Source organism: Mastigoproctus giganteus, chromosome 11, assembly GCF_048544385.1.
Source record: "Mastigoproctus giganteus isolate SK-2022 chromosome 11, ASM4854438v1, whole genome shotgun sequence".
Lineage (NCBI taxonomy): Eukaryota > Metazoa > Arthropoda > Arachnida > Uropygi > Thelyphonidae > Mastigoproctus > Mastigoproctus giganteus.
This window is the reverse complement of record NC_143585.1, coordinates 179,149,003-179,166,173: the sequence shown is the minus strand read 5'-3', so window position 1 is coordinate 179,166,173 and position 17,171 is coordinate 179,149,003. Positions and strand designations below refer to the sequence as shown.

Here is a 17,171-nt window from a genome sequence, read left to right as displayed (position 1 = left end):
CAAGAATGTCATCGAAAAGAATGTAGTGTAATCTAATGTTGAAACTGCAAACTACCTCGAGCTAACAGTTCGCGCAGTGTCCGACAGATGTTGAGTATTGCTGCGTTTCCCTCAAACATATATATAGTATCCTGCAGCGCTAAATAATGGACAGCAGTACATGTAATGAGATGTATCATCCCAAATCAGCAGATAAAAATTCATCAGATGAGTGTGCTCAGTATAATAAAATGGATGGAGCAATTAAACATCACTTCAAAATCAGCTTTCTTCTACAGTTGTGAGACTTGGGTAATAAATAAGAAAGATGAACAAAAACAAATAAGATTTCTAAGGCCATTATTAGGCTTTATAAGACTAGATCATCAAAGAGATTCAGATATACATGAGAAATTTAAAGTAGATAATATAGATATTAAGAGTAGGAGACCGGCAGAGCTACTTAACAAGTACAGGTCACTGTTGAAAAAAAGCCGTGAATTAGGGTTGAATTTGGAAGTGTCTGCAATTCTGCCCAGACACGATAGGAGGGAGTATATGATGAGAGCCTTGTCGATCAATTTGGCCCTGGAAAAATTATGCAAGGCTCAAGGGGTAAAATTTTTTTCAGCCTGGTCTGTACTTGTTAACAGGAGAGACTGCTTCCACAGGGATGGAATACACTTAAATAGAAAGGGTGCAAGAATATTTGCTGATGCTGTCGAGGCAGTGTTAGGTGGGTCGGAAAACTGCTAGCTTGGGGGGATATAAGAAATAATAGATTAACAGTAGCCACTGGCAGAGGTGAAAGTGATTCTTGCACTATTTCGATTGGAATGAGCAGCAGCCTGGAAAACAAGATGCAGGATATTTCAGAGAGTGCTGGGAGTCATTGCGGTACAAGTAAACATGGGTTGTCTTAGGGTAGCTAAGAATAGGAACAGATGCATGTATACTTGCATGTACACCAATGCTTAGAGTTTGGTAAATAAATTTGATGAATTTGAAGTATTGCTCAAAACATCAAAGCCAGATAATGTTGGGATATCAGAGACGTGGTGTCACACAAATATAAGGAATGCAGAACTGGAATTTGGAGAGTACAATGTGTATAGAAAGGATAGACAGGAGAGGAAGGGAGGAAGGGTTATGCTATTAGTTAAGAAACACATAAAATCCAAGGAAGTGAAACCAGTCGACATTGCTGGACAGCGCAGTGTCGAGTCAGTTTGGTATGACATAAGCATTGGGAGATCAAAATTGAGAGTAGGAGTGTGCTATAGGCCTAACGACTCTGATGAGTATAATAAGAAACTGTACAGGGAAATAGAGTGGGCCAGTAAAACAGAGTTTTATAATGGGAGATTTTAATTTCCCAGATATTGACTGGAATTTGTGGGTTGGTCACTCACACACTAGCAAGGCTTTTGGGATTTATTGGATGATTGTTTTCTACGTCAGCATGTTTGGAGACAACTAGAAGGAGTAATACTCTTGATCTGATTATCAGCAGTGATTCTTCATGCATTAAGAATCTGCATATAAAGGAACCAATAGGTGGCAGTGATCACAGTGTGCTAAAGTGGGATTTACTCAAAGGGGTAACTACCATCAGGTGTAAAGGGAAGGATTTTTGCTTTCGTAAAGGCGACTACGATGGTCTGAGACAGTATTTAAATTCTATACAGTAGAACCAACTAATATTACCAACAACAAATTCAAAATGGGAAGCATTCAAAGAAATTATCTTGGAAGCTACTAGGCTTTACATACCAATTAAGAAATATTGTTCAAGGTTTAGGTCTAAATGGATGTCAGATGAACTAATTAGACATGTGACAGAGAAGAAATATGCATGGGATACATATAAATTAACATGTGACACAGAAGCCTATGAAAGATATAAACTCGTCTGTAACCAAGTTGCAAAGGAAGCTAGGCAGGCGAAGGCAGATTAAGAAAAATCTTTGGCAAAGGATTCAAAGAAAAACAGCAAAGAGTTCTTTACTTATGTAAACTCAAGAAGGAAGTGAATGAATCAGATTGGTCCACTTGATATCGATGGTGCAACTGTTGATGATCCTGCTCAGGAAGCTAACAAACTAAATGAATATTTTGCATCTACATTCTCACATGAGGAGTTATTCAGGGAGGGGAATGCCAGAGGTGTATTTAACTCTGGCAATAAGCTAGATAATCTTGTAATAACTGAGAGTAAAGTGGAGGAGAAATTGTTGAAAATAAACATAAGAAAGGCACCTAGGGTGGATGGAATCTATCCAGTTATATTAAAGGAGGCAGCAAAGGAAGTAAACAAACCCTTAGCCATAATTAGCTTCCCTGGACTCAGCGGATATACCCATGGATTGGAGATGTGCAAATGTGACCCCATCCACAAAGAAGGATCAAAGGGAGACACAGGTAATTACAGACCTGTTAGTTTAACTTCTGTTCCAGGGAAATTAATAGAAGCACTGGTTAAAGAAGCATTGTAGGATCATCTAGACAAGACTTCAGTTATAGCTCGGACAGAGCATGGGTTTATTAAGGGGAAGTCTTGTCTGACAAATATGATTGGATACTATGATATAGTCACAAAGGAACTGGATGCAAAGAATAACTTCGATATCATATATTTGGATCTTAAAAAGGCCTTTAATACTGTTGCACATAGAAGACTGCTGCACAAATTGGAGCAGTGTGGCATTGGAGGTAAATTGCTGCTATGGATAAAGGGCTGGTTGAGTGGGAGAAGACAGAGAGTGATAATCAATGGAAACTGCTCTTCGTGGACTAATGTTATTAGTGGAGTCCCTCAGGGTTCAGTATTGGATCCATTGTTGTTTTCTGTATTTATAAATTGTATTGATGATGGGGCTTAGAGGGGAACAGGTATCCTGTGTGTTATCAGACACTCAGCCTAAAACACTGATGGATCCAATATCTCTCTATTACAGAAGATTTAGGAGAAGTCCGGTTGGCCTGCCTACCTAAAATCCACTCATGCACACATTCTCGATGGTAAGCCCTGTTACGTCACTAGGTGGCAACGAACGTGTAGAGTGGTTCTCTTCAAAACGCCTGGTCAGCGTGAAGAGGAAAAGACCAAACCCTCCAGCAATGAGAGCACAACAATACAAATGGCCCTCAGTCCCCAGCAGCTTTCACTCTCCCTTTTACGGCAGCGAGAGGATCAGAGTGGAAGCAGAGGGTGCTAAGAATCTCTGGGTACGACCAGGCTGCCATGCACGGAAATTGAACTTGGCCTGTTATAACGTACGATCACTCATCGGTGAAGACAGGATATTAGAGCTGGAAAAGGAATTAGAAAATGTGAATTGGAATATCATCGGTTTGGCTGAAACGAGAAGAAGAAATGAATCACTTATAAGTTTATCAAGTGGAAATCTGCTGTACACCAATGGAAACAATGAAAGGAGTGAAGGTGGAGTTGGGTTTCTGGTCCATAAAGATTTTAAAAACAACATTTTGGAATTCAAAAGTACATCACCAAGGGTGTCAAGACTAATATTCAAGATTTCTAAGAGGTACAAGCTAGAGATTATAATGATTTATGCACCAACATCTAGCCATGATGATGAAGAGGTTGAAGAAATGTACACTGAAATTCAGAGTCTTCTAGATGAGCAGAAAATCCACTACACTATTATTATGGGGGACTTCAATGCTAAGGTTGGAAAAAGGCAAAACAGTGCAGAAAGAGGAACTATAGGAAATTTTGGAATTGGTGAAAGAAATAGAGGTGAAAGACTTGTGGAATTTGCAGAATCTCAAGGACTGTCAGTAATGAACACTTTTTTCAAGAAAAGGGTGAACAGAAAGTGGACATGGAAGAGTCCAAATGGATTAACAACTAATGAAATCGACTTCATCCTCACTAACAGAAGATATATTGTGAATGATGTTACCGTCCTGAATAAGGTAAATGTTGGAAGTGATCACAGAATGGTAAGATGTACACTTGATATAGATGTAGGAAAGGAAAGGAAAAAACTGACTCGAGTAAATAATACAAAGGTCTTTGAAATAACAGAGGAGGAGAAAAAGCAGTATGTACTGGAACTTAAGAACAAGTTTGAGCTTCTGCAGACTGCTCAGGACCAAGATATCGACGAAGAATATTACAACTGTCTGAAAGTGATAAAGCCCAAGAAACCTATAGGGAAACAGAAATCCAAAGAAGAAAAAATTAGTCAAGAAACACTTGTCACGATGAACCAAAGACGACAAATGAAGAGCAAGAAAAACACTGACAGGGAGAAAATTGAGTATACTGAGTTATGCAAAGCCATTAGAAAGAGACTCAGAGAGGACATAAGAAGATTTAACACAAGAAAAGTAGAACAAGCATTAAGGGAAAACAAAGGATTTAAATCAGCAGCCATGAGCAGTAATACAGAAAGAGAAATGATACTGAAACTGAAGAATAACGATGGTGTACTTATAAACAGCAGAGAAGGCATAATTCAAATAGCAGAAGACTACTATAGAGAATTATACAAGGAGCGAGGGAATGATACCAGCAGTGTGGAACATGGATTGCAAAGTAGCAACACATACGACATACCCGGTATTCTTCCTGATGAGGTTGAACATGCATTGAAGAAAATGAAGAATCGGAAAGCCCCGGGGGAAGATGAAGTTACTGTAGAATTGTTAAAATTGGGAGGAAGAGACATAACAAAAAAACTGGCAAGGCTCTTCACAAAGTGCATTAGAAAAGGTGTGATGCCTAAGCAGTGGACTAATGCAATCATAGTTTTGCTGCATAAGAAAGGAGATAAATCAGAAATTGGAAATTATAGACCAATTAGCTTGTTATCCCATATCTACAAGTTGTTCACAAGGGTCATTACTAACAGATTAGAAAGAATACTTGAGAATCAACCGAAAGAGCAAGCTGGCTTTAGGACAGGATTCTCAACTATGGATCACCTTCACGTAATATCACAGCTAATGGAGAAAGCAAATGAATATAAAACACCATTATGCCTGGCATTTGTGGATTATGAAAAGGCATTCGACTCCATACAGCATAAGGCAATGTTTCGGGCACTGGAAAGACAAGGCATAGATACTCCATATATTATGATTTTGAAGAAAATATATGAGAGTGCTACATCCTTTATTAGACTAGACAAAGACAGTAGCAAATTTAAAATCGAGAAAGGAGTTCGACAAGGAGACACAATATCTCCGAAGCTATTATTATATTGTAGTTTTAAATGTTTTTCACCAACCTTATGTAGAAATAAAACACAAAGAAAACGAAAACTGGAATCTTGATAACTATGTATTTATAATAGGTTATATTTGTCTGTATTTACAATAAATTATATTTAACTTTACAACTAAAATATATGAAATATACATATAAAATATACATTAAAATATACTGGGTTAAGAACAATAAAATACATTAAAATATACTAAATTAAAATCGATAAAACCAAAGCTTTCAAAGGCTCCTGCCTTCTTCTTCAGCGGTATTTTCTTTGTTCTGCGGTGCGTCTTTAAATACCAGCAGGTTCACGGTACTCATCACGTGTTTCATTCCCACGTGTTCCGTTCTCTTGTGTTACGGAATCGGAAGTGGCTCGAGAGTGGGTCATTTAGAACCGTTCATCACTTCTGAGGATAGTAGCCTCAAAGAGGGGATGGATCCGCATTCCTCTATCTCTATTAATGTTCACTGTGGAACAGATCCGCAAACTCTCAAGCCACTTCCGGTCCCAAAACGTATTCGCCCGATCGGTGATGATAGCCTCATCCGGGGAGATGTGGTGCTGCTTCTCCCAAAAATGCTCGGCCACGGCGGACTTACCATAGTCCACACTTCTTATTGCTTTAGTGTGCTCCCCCAGACGGTCTTTGAGACGGCGTTTTGTTTCCCCTACAAAAATCTCCGAAGCTGTTTACTGCTGCCCTTGAGGAAGCTTTCAGAAGATTAGACTGGTCGCAGAAAGGAGCCAGTGTGAACGGAGAGTACCTAAACCATTTACGATTTGCAGATGACATTGTGGTCATAAGCCACGATCCCAAAGAATTAGAGGAAAATCTTAATCAGTTATGCACAGTTGGTACAGTTAGCACAGATTTTGGACTAAAGATGAATATGGCTAAAACAAAAGTAATGATGAACAAGTATGCCACGGAAAGGGAAATAATGATTGAAGGAGCAGTAATTGAAAAGGTGGAGTCATATACTTATCTGGGACCAGTTATTAGCTGTAATAATGATAAATGGCTGGAAGTCAAGAGAAGAATAAATTTTGGATGGATAGCATTCAGGAAATATAGTCACATACTGAAGAGCAATATCCCAGTTTGTCCGAAACGTAAAATAATGAATCAATGTATACTCCCCACCATGACTTATGGAAGTGAAACTTGGGCACTCACCAAAAGAATGGAAGAGAAGCTAAGAACTACACAGCGAAGAATGGAATGAATTATATTGGGAATCAGACTGTTAGATAAGAAGAGAAACACATGGATTAGGCCGCAAACTCAAGTAAAGGATATTCTTATCAAAGCTAAAGAACTAAAATGGTCTTTCGCAGGACACATAGCTCGAAGACATGATGACAGATGGACTAAGAAAATAACAGAATGGTACCCAAGAGGAGCTAGAAGAAAACCTGGAAGACAAAGGCGGAGATGGATAGATGAAATTCATGAGTTTTTGAGTAGTAAATGGATGGCCAGTGCTCAAAACAGAAGGAACTGGAAAGTTGCTGGAGAGGCCTTCATCCTGCAGTGGATTGAAAATGGCTGGTGATGATGATGATGATTGATGATGGTATATCAGGCTTAATGTCCAAGTTTGCATACAATACGAAGGTTGGCAGGGTTGTTAATGATGCTAAAGACAGTATACTGCTGCAACAGGATCTAGAAAAGTTGAGCAGGTGGGCTGAGGCAAATGAAGTTTAACATTGACAAATGTAAAGTACTACATATGGGAAGCAATAATCCCAGTGTAACGTATCAACTCTGTGGTACCACACTGACAGTGGTAGAGAATGAAAAGGATCATGGGGTAATTGTGCAGGAAGATATGAAGTTTTCTGAGCAGTGCAGACGGTCTGCAAGAGTCGCTCATGGTGCTTGTCAATGATATACAGGAATTTTTTCTAGCAGTGATAAAGAAGGTAATTATCCCCTTGCATAAGGCAATGGTCAGGCCACACATTGAGTACTGTATACAGGTCGGGAGACCTCATTTTAAGAAGGATGTAGAGCTGTTGGAACGAGTACAGAGAAGGGCAACAAGATTAGTGAATGGAACAAAGGGTTGCTCTTACGAAGAAAGGCTTAAATTTTGCAAATTACAGTGTCTGGAGACTAGGCACCGGCGAGGTGATCTGAAAGATGTGTATAAAGCCTTGAATGGTTTGATCATGCTCAATGCCGATGGGATACTTCCTCTTGCTCAGAATAATCACCTGAGAGGACATAAATTCAAATTGAGGAAAGAAAGATATAGAATATATAGATATAGGATAGATGTGCGGAAATTTGCCTTTAGCCAGCGGGTAGATGGTTGGTGGGATAGACTTCCGTCCTTTGTTGTGGAAGTTGATAGCCTAAATAAATTTAAGGCTCGGCTGTGGACTGGTATTTCCAACGAACGGAGGGGTGAAATGGGAGTGGTTTTTTTTTTTTTTTTTTTGCTGATGCTGCATAAGCTTGCTTTCTTGCATCATATACCTCTGCTAATGCTAATAGTAAATGACATAAAACGGTATCAGAAAAAATGGATCAGTCACATAGAATGAATGAACCAAAACTTAATCCCAAAATTGGCATTTACTTACAAACCAACAGGCAAGAGAGATGTGTGCTGACCAAGAAAACGATGACGAGATCAAGACCACCTCCAAGAGCTACAGCAGAACAAGTCTTAAAAGACCTAAGCCGGATCAAATTCATGATGATGATGGGTGTGTTCAGTTGAAGTTCTAGCAAGCCTTACCTCTTCGTACTTATTGACTGTCAACTTTAATGGCCCCCAACTATGGTTCTTGCATAAATTGCAACAGTTTATAAATAAAAATAATTATCATTACCCAGAGTGTTTCAGATTATGATTAAAGAGGCCTGTGTGCTCTGGATTCATTATTATCAAAACTAAAATTACTGTAACACAGAGCAAAAACGGATACAAAAATAGATTGTGACAAGTTTCATAATAGGAAATATACATATATTAGATTATATACATACAAACAAAAAGCTTTCGGTTGTTTTGTTAACCTTCCTCAGTTAAACTGACAGTTAAGAATGAGCATGAGGGCGTGTACTGCCAATCTTGTACGTGAAGCCTGTGGCTGTAATGCATGCGGACGTTGCCAGCGTTTGGCAATAGTCAAGATTGCTGTTTCAATGATAGGTTGGACTCGACATCCACTGCTCCTGTTGACTGAGGTATTGGAGCATTTGATGTTCAATGACTCCAACCAGGCGTGTTGTCGATAGTGGCGGGACTTATCCACTATCACGAAATTGCGGTGTGGGTCAATGTCGTGGTGGGTTATCCAAACGTGTTCGGCAATAGCTGAGTGCTCCACATCTGCTAAGCGGATTGCTCTTTTGTGTTCGGAAAGGTGTTTTTTTCTGAGCCATCTCCCAGTTTCCCCGATGTAGCAGCTAGTGCAGTCACGGCAAGAGATGCAGTAGACCAATCCACTTTGTAGTAAGGTGGGAACCTGTGTTTTTACTTTAGAGATGAGGGATTGTAATTTTCTGCCTGAGAGTTGTATGCATTTTATCCAATGTGATTTTAAGACTCTACAAACCTGTTGTGATAGGTTTGGGTAGTATGGGATAAAGGTACTCGTGGCTGAGTCATTAGCTTGGATGTTTTTGTTGCTCGCTACGTGGCCATATGTCTGTAGGTCACACCTTTCAAGGGTATTGATGGGATAGCCACACCTCGTAAGAGATCTGCCTTAACTTTAGTAATATCGGTGCGGCTCTCATTTACAGAGCTAGAATGTGTCCAGGCATGAGTTAGCAAGGTCCGTGCAGTGGCAAGAAGATGGCTATGCATGTGTGCTGACCGGAAGTTGGTAAATTAGCCAGCACACATCGGTTTACGATGGACAGTTGTTTTCAAGCACGTGCCCTTGCACCGGACAAGGGTGTCTAAGTAGGGTATGGTGTGGTGTTGTCTGACTCTAGCTCGATGGTGAATTTTATGAAAGGCGACAGAGAATTGAGGTGGTCTAAGATTCGGTCACCTGAATTTCTGGGGATAACCACGAACACATCGTCCATGTAGCGACACCAAAAGGTAATGGGATCTGGTACATTTGTAAATGCACGACCCTCTAATTCCTCCATCGTGATGTTTGCCGTGACCGAACTAACCGGGGAACCCGTGGCTGTGCCGTGTACTTGTTGGTGAATGGAGTCGTTGAACATGATTGCACCGCCTGTTAAGCACAGTCCGAGGGCCGTGGAGATATCGTCTGGTGTTAGTTTGGTTCTGCTGCCAAGGGTTTGGTCGTTATCTAAGAGTTGCTTTGCACATGTGATGGCAAGTTCTACTGGGATGGAGGTGAAAAGTGAAACTACATCAAATGATGCCATAATTTGATCTTGTGAGATGGATATGGTTCGGATCCGTTCTATGAATTCACTACTGTTGGAGACGGTGTTGATTGTCTTGCCTACTAGGGGAGAAAGGAGTCCTGAGACAAACTTAGCTAATTCATAACTCGGTGAGCCACAACAAGAGACGAGCCGACTGGGCTAGCCGGGTGGGTAAAGTGCCTGCCTGGCAACTCAAAGGTCGCGGGTTCGAATCCCGCCTCAGGCTTGGATCAAAGTACTGCAAAAACTTTGGGAGGTGCATTATGGCCACAGAAGACAATGTGCCAACAACTACCAAAAAAAAAAAAAAAAAAAAACAGGAGACAATGGGTCTTAACGGTGTACCTTCTTTGTGAACTTTCAGTAGTCCGTAGAATTGTGGAATCTGGCAGCCAGTGACATGGAGGTGATTACGTGTTGATTCTGTTATTTTCTTCTGTTTAAGCCAACTGTTGACGAGGATGTTCACTTTCGACTTCCATCGTTCCAAAGCTTTGATGGGAGGGACGGTTAAGGGTTGGTAAACAGAAGTGTCCTGCAAAAGCTGCAAGGCTTTTGTCTCGTAATCTGTGCTATTCATTACGACTGTTCGACGTCCTTTATCTGCTGGTAGGATGACGATGGATGAGTATTGTTTCAGTGTCTTAAGGGCAGAAATTTTGGTTGAGATTGGAAGAAACAGGGCAAGCATGGTGCAAAATTTCTTTAGTTTTTAGACGAATTGTGTTTGCCACATCTTCAGGGAAATGTGTTAAACACGCTTCTACGCCTAAGGCAATATCAGTGATTGGTGGGTTTCTTGGGAGAACAGCAAATTTCATAACCAGAGTCAACAGGTCTACTTGTTCTGTAGATAACATTTTGTTGCTCAAGTTCAATACAAAATCTGTGCAACTTATGGAAGGGGTATTATGCTGATGATGAAATTGACGGGATTCACCAATTAAAGCATCAAACTTACGACATTTTTGACGTGTGCAATAGCGTTCAGATTCTCTGACGGCTTGGTAGCACAAGGTATAGATTATATCAGTATAAATAGGATTGGGATATAGACTTCTAAGTTCAATCAGCAGGGCTGCTTTACTCGTTGAAGCATTTTGTAAGACTTGATTTTGTCAGTTTAACTGAGGAAGGTTGACAAAACAACCGAAAGCTTTTTGTTTGTATGTATCTAATCTAATATATGTATATTTCCTATTATTAAACTTGTTCCAATCTATTTTTGTATCCGTTTTCGCTTTGTGTTACAGTAATTTTAGTTTTCATAATGTTTCAGATTATTTTCCTTTGCTTTTTATTAACTCTTTTTACACACATTTATTGTTTAATAAATAATACAGGGATTACCTTGGTCTCTTTATAGGAAGGTTTCTTTTCCAACTCTCCTAGTCCATCATGTAAAACAATTAAAATAAAAAGATAAAATTGATAAAATTCATTTTAATGTGTTCCATACCGACAGTACAACAGGGATCTAATAACGTGGAATCACCATTGAGACCCTAACACAACTCCAGAAATATCAACTGCGACGCAACAATCAGCATAGGAAAACATGTCAAAGTTACAAATAGATTAAAAAACAAGGAAGAAATCCATCTTCACGTATTTCATATTCATTTTTTAATCTATGCACGCTGCATAAGCAAGCTTGTGTTGAGAACAACTGGAATAAAAGATTTATAAGGATGGAGGCAATTTCAATTTTTAGTTGAAATTTGCAGCCTGTTTGAGAATCAAACAAAATCAAAATGAAAATTGAGAATTCTTAGAGGATTTACAGTGGAAGATTTTTACGCAATTATTTAATAGAAAGTTCTGGACTAGGTGACAAAATTCTCTTTAGCTTATTGTGAACTACTCTTTTTCCAATTATATTATTCCTTAAATGTAGATGAATTGCTCAGTAAGCAGACTCATTTTAATTTTGGCCTAATTTTATTTGTTATACAGTCCATTCCGGTTATTTGGGACACATCGGGACTAGTGCATTTTGGCCCGATTAAGTGGTGCCCCAATTATCCGAAGTTTCACGTAAATGGTTAAAAATGCAATGTACCCCTTTACAATTGGTTTACTGTACAATCAAATCACGTTATGATGGAGTCACCATAGTAAAGTACCGTTCACTCTACGATGTGCAGTAAGCGCCAGTCATTCTGATGACGTTTGTGAATTGAATTTTAATCCTATTAAACAGCGATTCTAATTAGCGAAAATAGGAGGAATATTATCCACAGGCTATAAAAGCAAAGATATATTAAGCACCAATTTACCCTTTATTACCTTACCAATTAAAAAATTAAATAATACATGAAAATCGGAAAAATATATGTGATAATTAATACGTACTGTAATATGTACATACGAACTAGTTGACATTTGTGGTTGGGGGTTAAAATTTAAAACAGTAAAAAGATAAGCAATCAATAACAAAGAACATGGCACACACAAATTGCAAGTAACACAAAATGCACAAGTGAAAACGGAATAACGAGTTACAAAGCTTTAAAAATGGGAATGAAGAGAAGATTTGAAAATTAATTTTTTTATATGATTGAAGATTTCATGGAAGTGTAAACACATTTCACCATAATAACCCACAGAATTCCAGCTGTTGGTATTATCGCAAATTCAGTAATATCGAGTTTACTGTCCATTTATGATAGATTTCACTAACAGAAAAGCCCAATAAACAGGTGACTTCTAATTGTTTTTATTGTTTTATGGTTGTGACCTCCAGAATTTTGATCGAATCACGTGGTACCGTCGGAGACAATCTTAGGATAATCTCCAGTGCTGCGGTCTCCTGCCCCGATTAAACGGCATTCTGTCCCAATTAAGCAAAGTAAACCTTGGCTATTTTCTCAATTGGTTTCTTTTTTTTAAGATTTGCCCCAAATAACCGGAATCCACTGTATATTTCTTTATTGCTTACTTCTGTTTTTCATAATTAATTTGTCATATTACATTTATAAAGAAGGAAATATTTAATTACTTTAGCTTCTAAAATTGAAGAGAGCAGTCCAGAAACAAGATCAGAATTAAAAATGGGTTTAAGAAGGCAAAGAAAAATTAATCCCAAGTATGCCTCAGATGAGTTTTCTTCTATTTTTAATAAAAATAAGAAAATTGGTGGGAATGAAGATGAATCGGAAAGCCATTCCATACATCATGATATTCAAGGGAATGAAAAATTTGACAGTTTAACAAAGTTTACAAATGGTTCTAGTTGTAAAAGGAGATATTCTAGAACTTCTGAACCTGATGAAGAAAACAAGGATGGAAAAGATTCATTAAATGATGATAAGGGAAAACATGATGAAATAAAAGAAGAATTTTTGCAAGGAAGGAAAAGAAAATATTCCAGGAGCACTGAAACTGCTCTATCAAATGATGACATTAAAGATAACCAGTGTATGAAAAGAAGGCAGCATTGCAAACTTATAGAAACAGACACTATTCAGGGAGATAATAATATGGAAACTTCTACACAAAGTGAAAAAAGAAAAAATTCCAGAAATTCTGACATAGGGTGTTCAAAAGTTAGAAAAACATCAAATAGTGATGATAAAAGTACAGTGTGTGTAACAGAACCATCAACAAAAGCAGATACAAACTGTGTTATAGCTGATGAGTTCAATGAATCAAGTGAAAGTAAAAAAAACAGTTCAGGTAACAGGACTGAAGCAGTTTCAACCGGTGTTGACATTAAGAGAAAGCGAGGCCGTCCTAGAACGAAGACACGGTTGCCAGAATCTGTGAGTACCTTAAGTAATGAGCATGAGAGTTCTCCATTGCAGTGTAGCAGAGAGTCAACTCAATCTGTTATTTCAGCAGGAAATTCTGAGACTCCACTTCCTGGTTCAGAGAAACATGAAGAAGGAAAAACTAGGTGAGTATTTAAAATATGTTTTTTATTTATTAATTTAAACTTGGTGAGTATTTAAAATGTTTTTTATTTATTAATTTAAACTAGGTGAGTATTTAAAATATGTTTTTTATTTATTACTTTAAATTGAAATGCAACATGGAATTGCTCATGAATTTAACTGAAAAAAAAAAAAAAAAAAAAAAAAAAAGAGGGTGTTTTTTTTTCTGTTCAGTTGTAAAGGGTGTTGTGAATAAAAATAATTGTCCAATATTTTGTTTATATAACCATAAGCACATTTCAATAATGCAAGATTTTCCAAAAGTTCTGCTATATTTGATTTGTTTAATAAATATAATTAAGTACTGTGAGTGATTTATAGGTATAAATGATGTTATATTAATAACACTCATTTATGTCTAAATTATAAAGCTATTATTATCATTTTTTTTCCTTTATATATTGAAAACGGCATGTTCAACCGACTTGTATCAAAAACTTTCACTTTGTTTTATTTATTTATTTTTTTATTATTATTATTTTTTGTTTTTTATAAAGACCCCAAGCACAAGAGGTATTAGAACCTATAGTACTTAGTAACATGCATGGATTGAAGGTTAAGAGGAAAGATGAAAGAAGATACTTGCTAACGTTAGACTTGAATTTCTGTAGATTGTAATTTTCTTGAAATGTGTATGAAGGGAGGCAGTTCCAGAAAACAAAAATGTTAAAGGAATAAATGAGATAGAGGAAAAGATTCTGTGAGGTTGAAATTTGACAGTAAAAGGATGCTGACTGGTTGTGTCACATGTTTGGACTGGTTTGGAAGAAAGAGAAACAATTATAGAATCCAATTCAAAAGAATAGTGCCCATGGTAGTACCTATAGAAAAGGCATGCATTTCCATTATTCCACTATTCCACTTCCCTGAGTGTAGTACCACACTCAGGGAAGTGAAATAATGGAGTAATCTGAGCAAGAGGAAGAATCCCATTAGCATTGAGCTTTCTCAATTTAATCAAGGCCTTATACACCTCAATTAGATCACCTCACAGGTGCGTAGTCTCCAGAAGCCGCAATTTGCAGAACTTATGCCTTACTTGGTAACAGCAACCATTCATTCCACTCACCAATCTCATTGCCCTTCTCTGTACCAGCAGCTTGACATCTTTCCTAAAATGAGGCCTCCAGACCTGTATACAGTACTCAAGGTGTGGCCTGAGGGACAATAACCTCCCTTTCCCTGCTAGCAAAATTCCTGTATATCATTGACAAAACCCCATGACCTACCCTGGCAGCCTATCTGCATTGCTTAGAAAACTTTACATATCACTACACAATTACCACCAGGTCCTTTTCATTCTCCACTACCCTGAGTGTAGTACCAACCAGTTTATATGTTACTCTGAGATTTAAAAAAAAAAAAAAGAAAGGTAAACTGCAGCCATTACCAACCCACTACAGGTTGAAAGCCTCCTCAACAATTCATGTTGAGGAAAATGGACCATAATCTGCCACGCTGGTCCAGTGCGGGTTGGCAGATCGTCCGTATTTAGTAGTCAGGGGCTTGAAACCCGGTCTACTCAAGGAGTGTGTGCTACTTCACTCCCACTCCTGACCACACGGCTCGTCACCACCAAATACGGATGATGCGGAAAGGTCAGGCAATGACCACCGCATATCCTGGAGCAATATGGCCTTAGTTGCACTCCTAAAAAAAAAAAAAAAAAAAACCAAACCACACGGCTGCGGAGGCCTCTGCTACCCATATGCAGTACTTGACATTTGTCAATGTTAAACTTCAGTTGCTACCTCTCAGCCCATCTGCTCAACTTTTCCAGATACTGTTGCAGTAGCATACTATCATTACTGTCATTAACAACAGTGCCAACGTTCGTATCTTCTGCAAATTTAAACATTAACCTGATATATCTTCATCAATATCATTGATAAATACCGAAAACAACAATGGGCTCAACTAATTGGGGGACTCCACTAATAACATTAGTCCATGAAAAGCAGTGTCCATTGATAACCACTCTCTCTCTCTCTCTCTCTCTCTCTCTCTCTCTCTCTCTCTCTCTCTCTCTCTCTCTCTCTCTCTCTCCTCTCCCACTCAACCATCCTTTTATCCATTGTAGCAACTTTCCCTTAATGTCATACTGCTACAATCTGTGCAGTAGTCTTCCATGTGCTGCAGTATCAAAAGCTTTCCTAAAATCCAAGTACAGTTGTGTCCCCGTATCCGCTGATTCAGTTACCCACGGCTAACCACAGAAAAAAAACTTAACACGTACTACTCGCGTGTTCAATACGATGCTTCCCTATATTTTTTATGATCTCGATTTTAAATAGAATAGCTTCCCTTTATTTTTTACAATGTTGCATATCATTTGAGCACCAACATTATAATGGTTCTTTAGAGATTTAACAGATGCACCGTTTTCAAACTTTTGAATAATTTGAAGTTTTTGTTTAATTTGAAAGCAAACCCCTTGCATTTGCCTATCATTTTTGCATTTTCTAAACAAAAAAAAAAATTACGACATCCCTGATATAAATAACAAAACAAAATTTGTCCTTTTGCAATGCGACGGAACACAACAATTGACGCGACGCACTAAATCAAACTAAACATTGGGTCTTGAAGTGTCCTGGTTAATCCAATCCCGTTAAATAAATCGAGAGTCTCCTGTATACTTTATTATTACCGTATTTAATTTTGGTAATGTCTTACTGTGTGTTTAATTTATCAAATAAATTGTATTATATGTATGTATGTACAAGAGGGGAACAAGTATCCTGTGTGTTATCAGACACTCAGCCTAAAACACTGATGGATCCAATATCTCTCTATTACAGAAGATTTAGGAGAAGTCCGGTTGGCCTGCCTCCCTAAAATCAACTCATGCACACCTTCTCGATGGTAAGCCCTGTTACGTCACTTAGGTGGCAACAAACGTGTAGAGTGGTTCTCTTCAAGACACCTGGTCAGCGTGAAGAGGAAAACACCAAACCCTCCAGCAATGAGAGCACAACAATACAGATGGCCCTCAGTCCCCAGCAGCTTTCACTCTCCCTCTTACGGCAGCGAGAGGATCAGAGTGGAAGCAGAGAGTGCTAAGAATCTCTGGGTACGACCAGGCTGCCATGCACAGAAATTGAACTTGGCCTGTTATAACGTGTGATCACTCATCGGTGAAGACAGGATATTAGAGCTGGAAAAGGTATTAGAAAATGTGAATTGGAATATCATCGGTTTGGCTGAAACAAGAAGAAGAAATGAATCACTTATAAGTTTATCAAGTGGAAATCTGCTGTACACCAATGGAAACAGTGAAAGGAGTGAAGGTGGAGTTGGGTTTCTGTTCCATAAAGATTTTAAAAACAACATTTTGGAATTCAAAAGTACATCACCAAGGGTGTCAAGACTAATATTCAAGATTTCTAAGAGGTACAAGCTAAAGATTATAATGATTTATGATCATTATAATCATTATAATCACCAACATCAAGCCATGATGATGAAGAGGTTGAAGAAATGTACACTAAAATTGAGAGTCTTCTAGATGAGCAGAAAACCCACTACACTATTATTATGTGGGACTTCAATGCTAAGGTTGGAAAAAGGCAAAACAGCGCAGAAAGAGGAACTATAGGAAATTTTGGAATTGGTGAAAGAAATAAAGGAGGTGAA

General features: G+C 38.2%; 1 protein-coding gene across 1 annotated transcript in view; it reads left to right on the top strand.

The window, feature by feature from the left end:
* LOC150078599 (uncharacterized) overlaps positions 1-17,171 on the top strand; it is a 452,040-nt gene that overhangs the window by 347,950 nt on the left and 86,919 nt on the right. Inside the window, exon 9 of the mRNA XM_090384628.1 lies at positions 12,607-13,498. Within this exon, the coding sequence (XP_090240754.1) occupies positions 12,607-13,498 (892 nt within the window). The remainder of the gene's footprint in view (positions 1-12,606; positions 13,499-17,171) is intronic.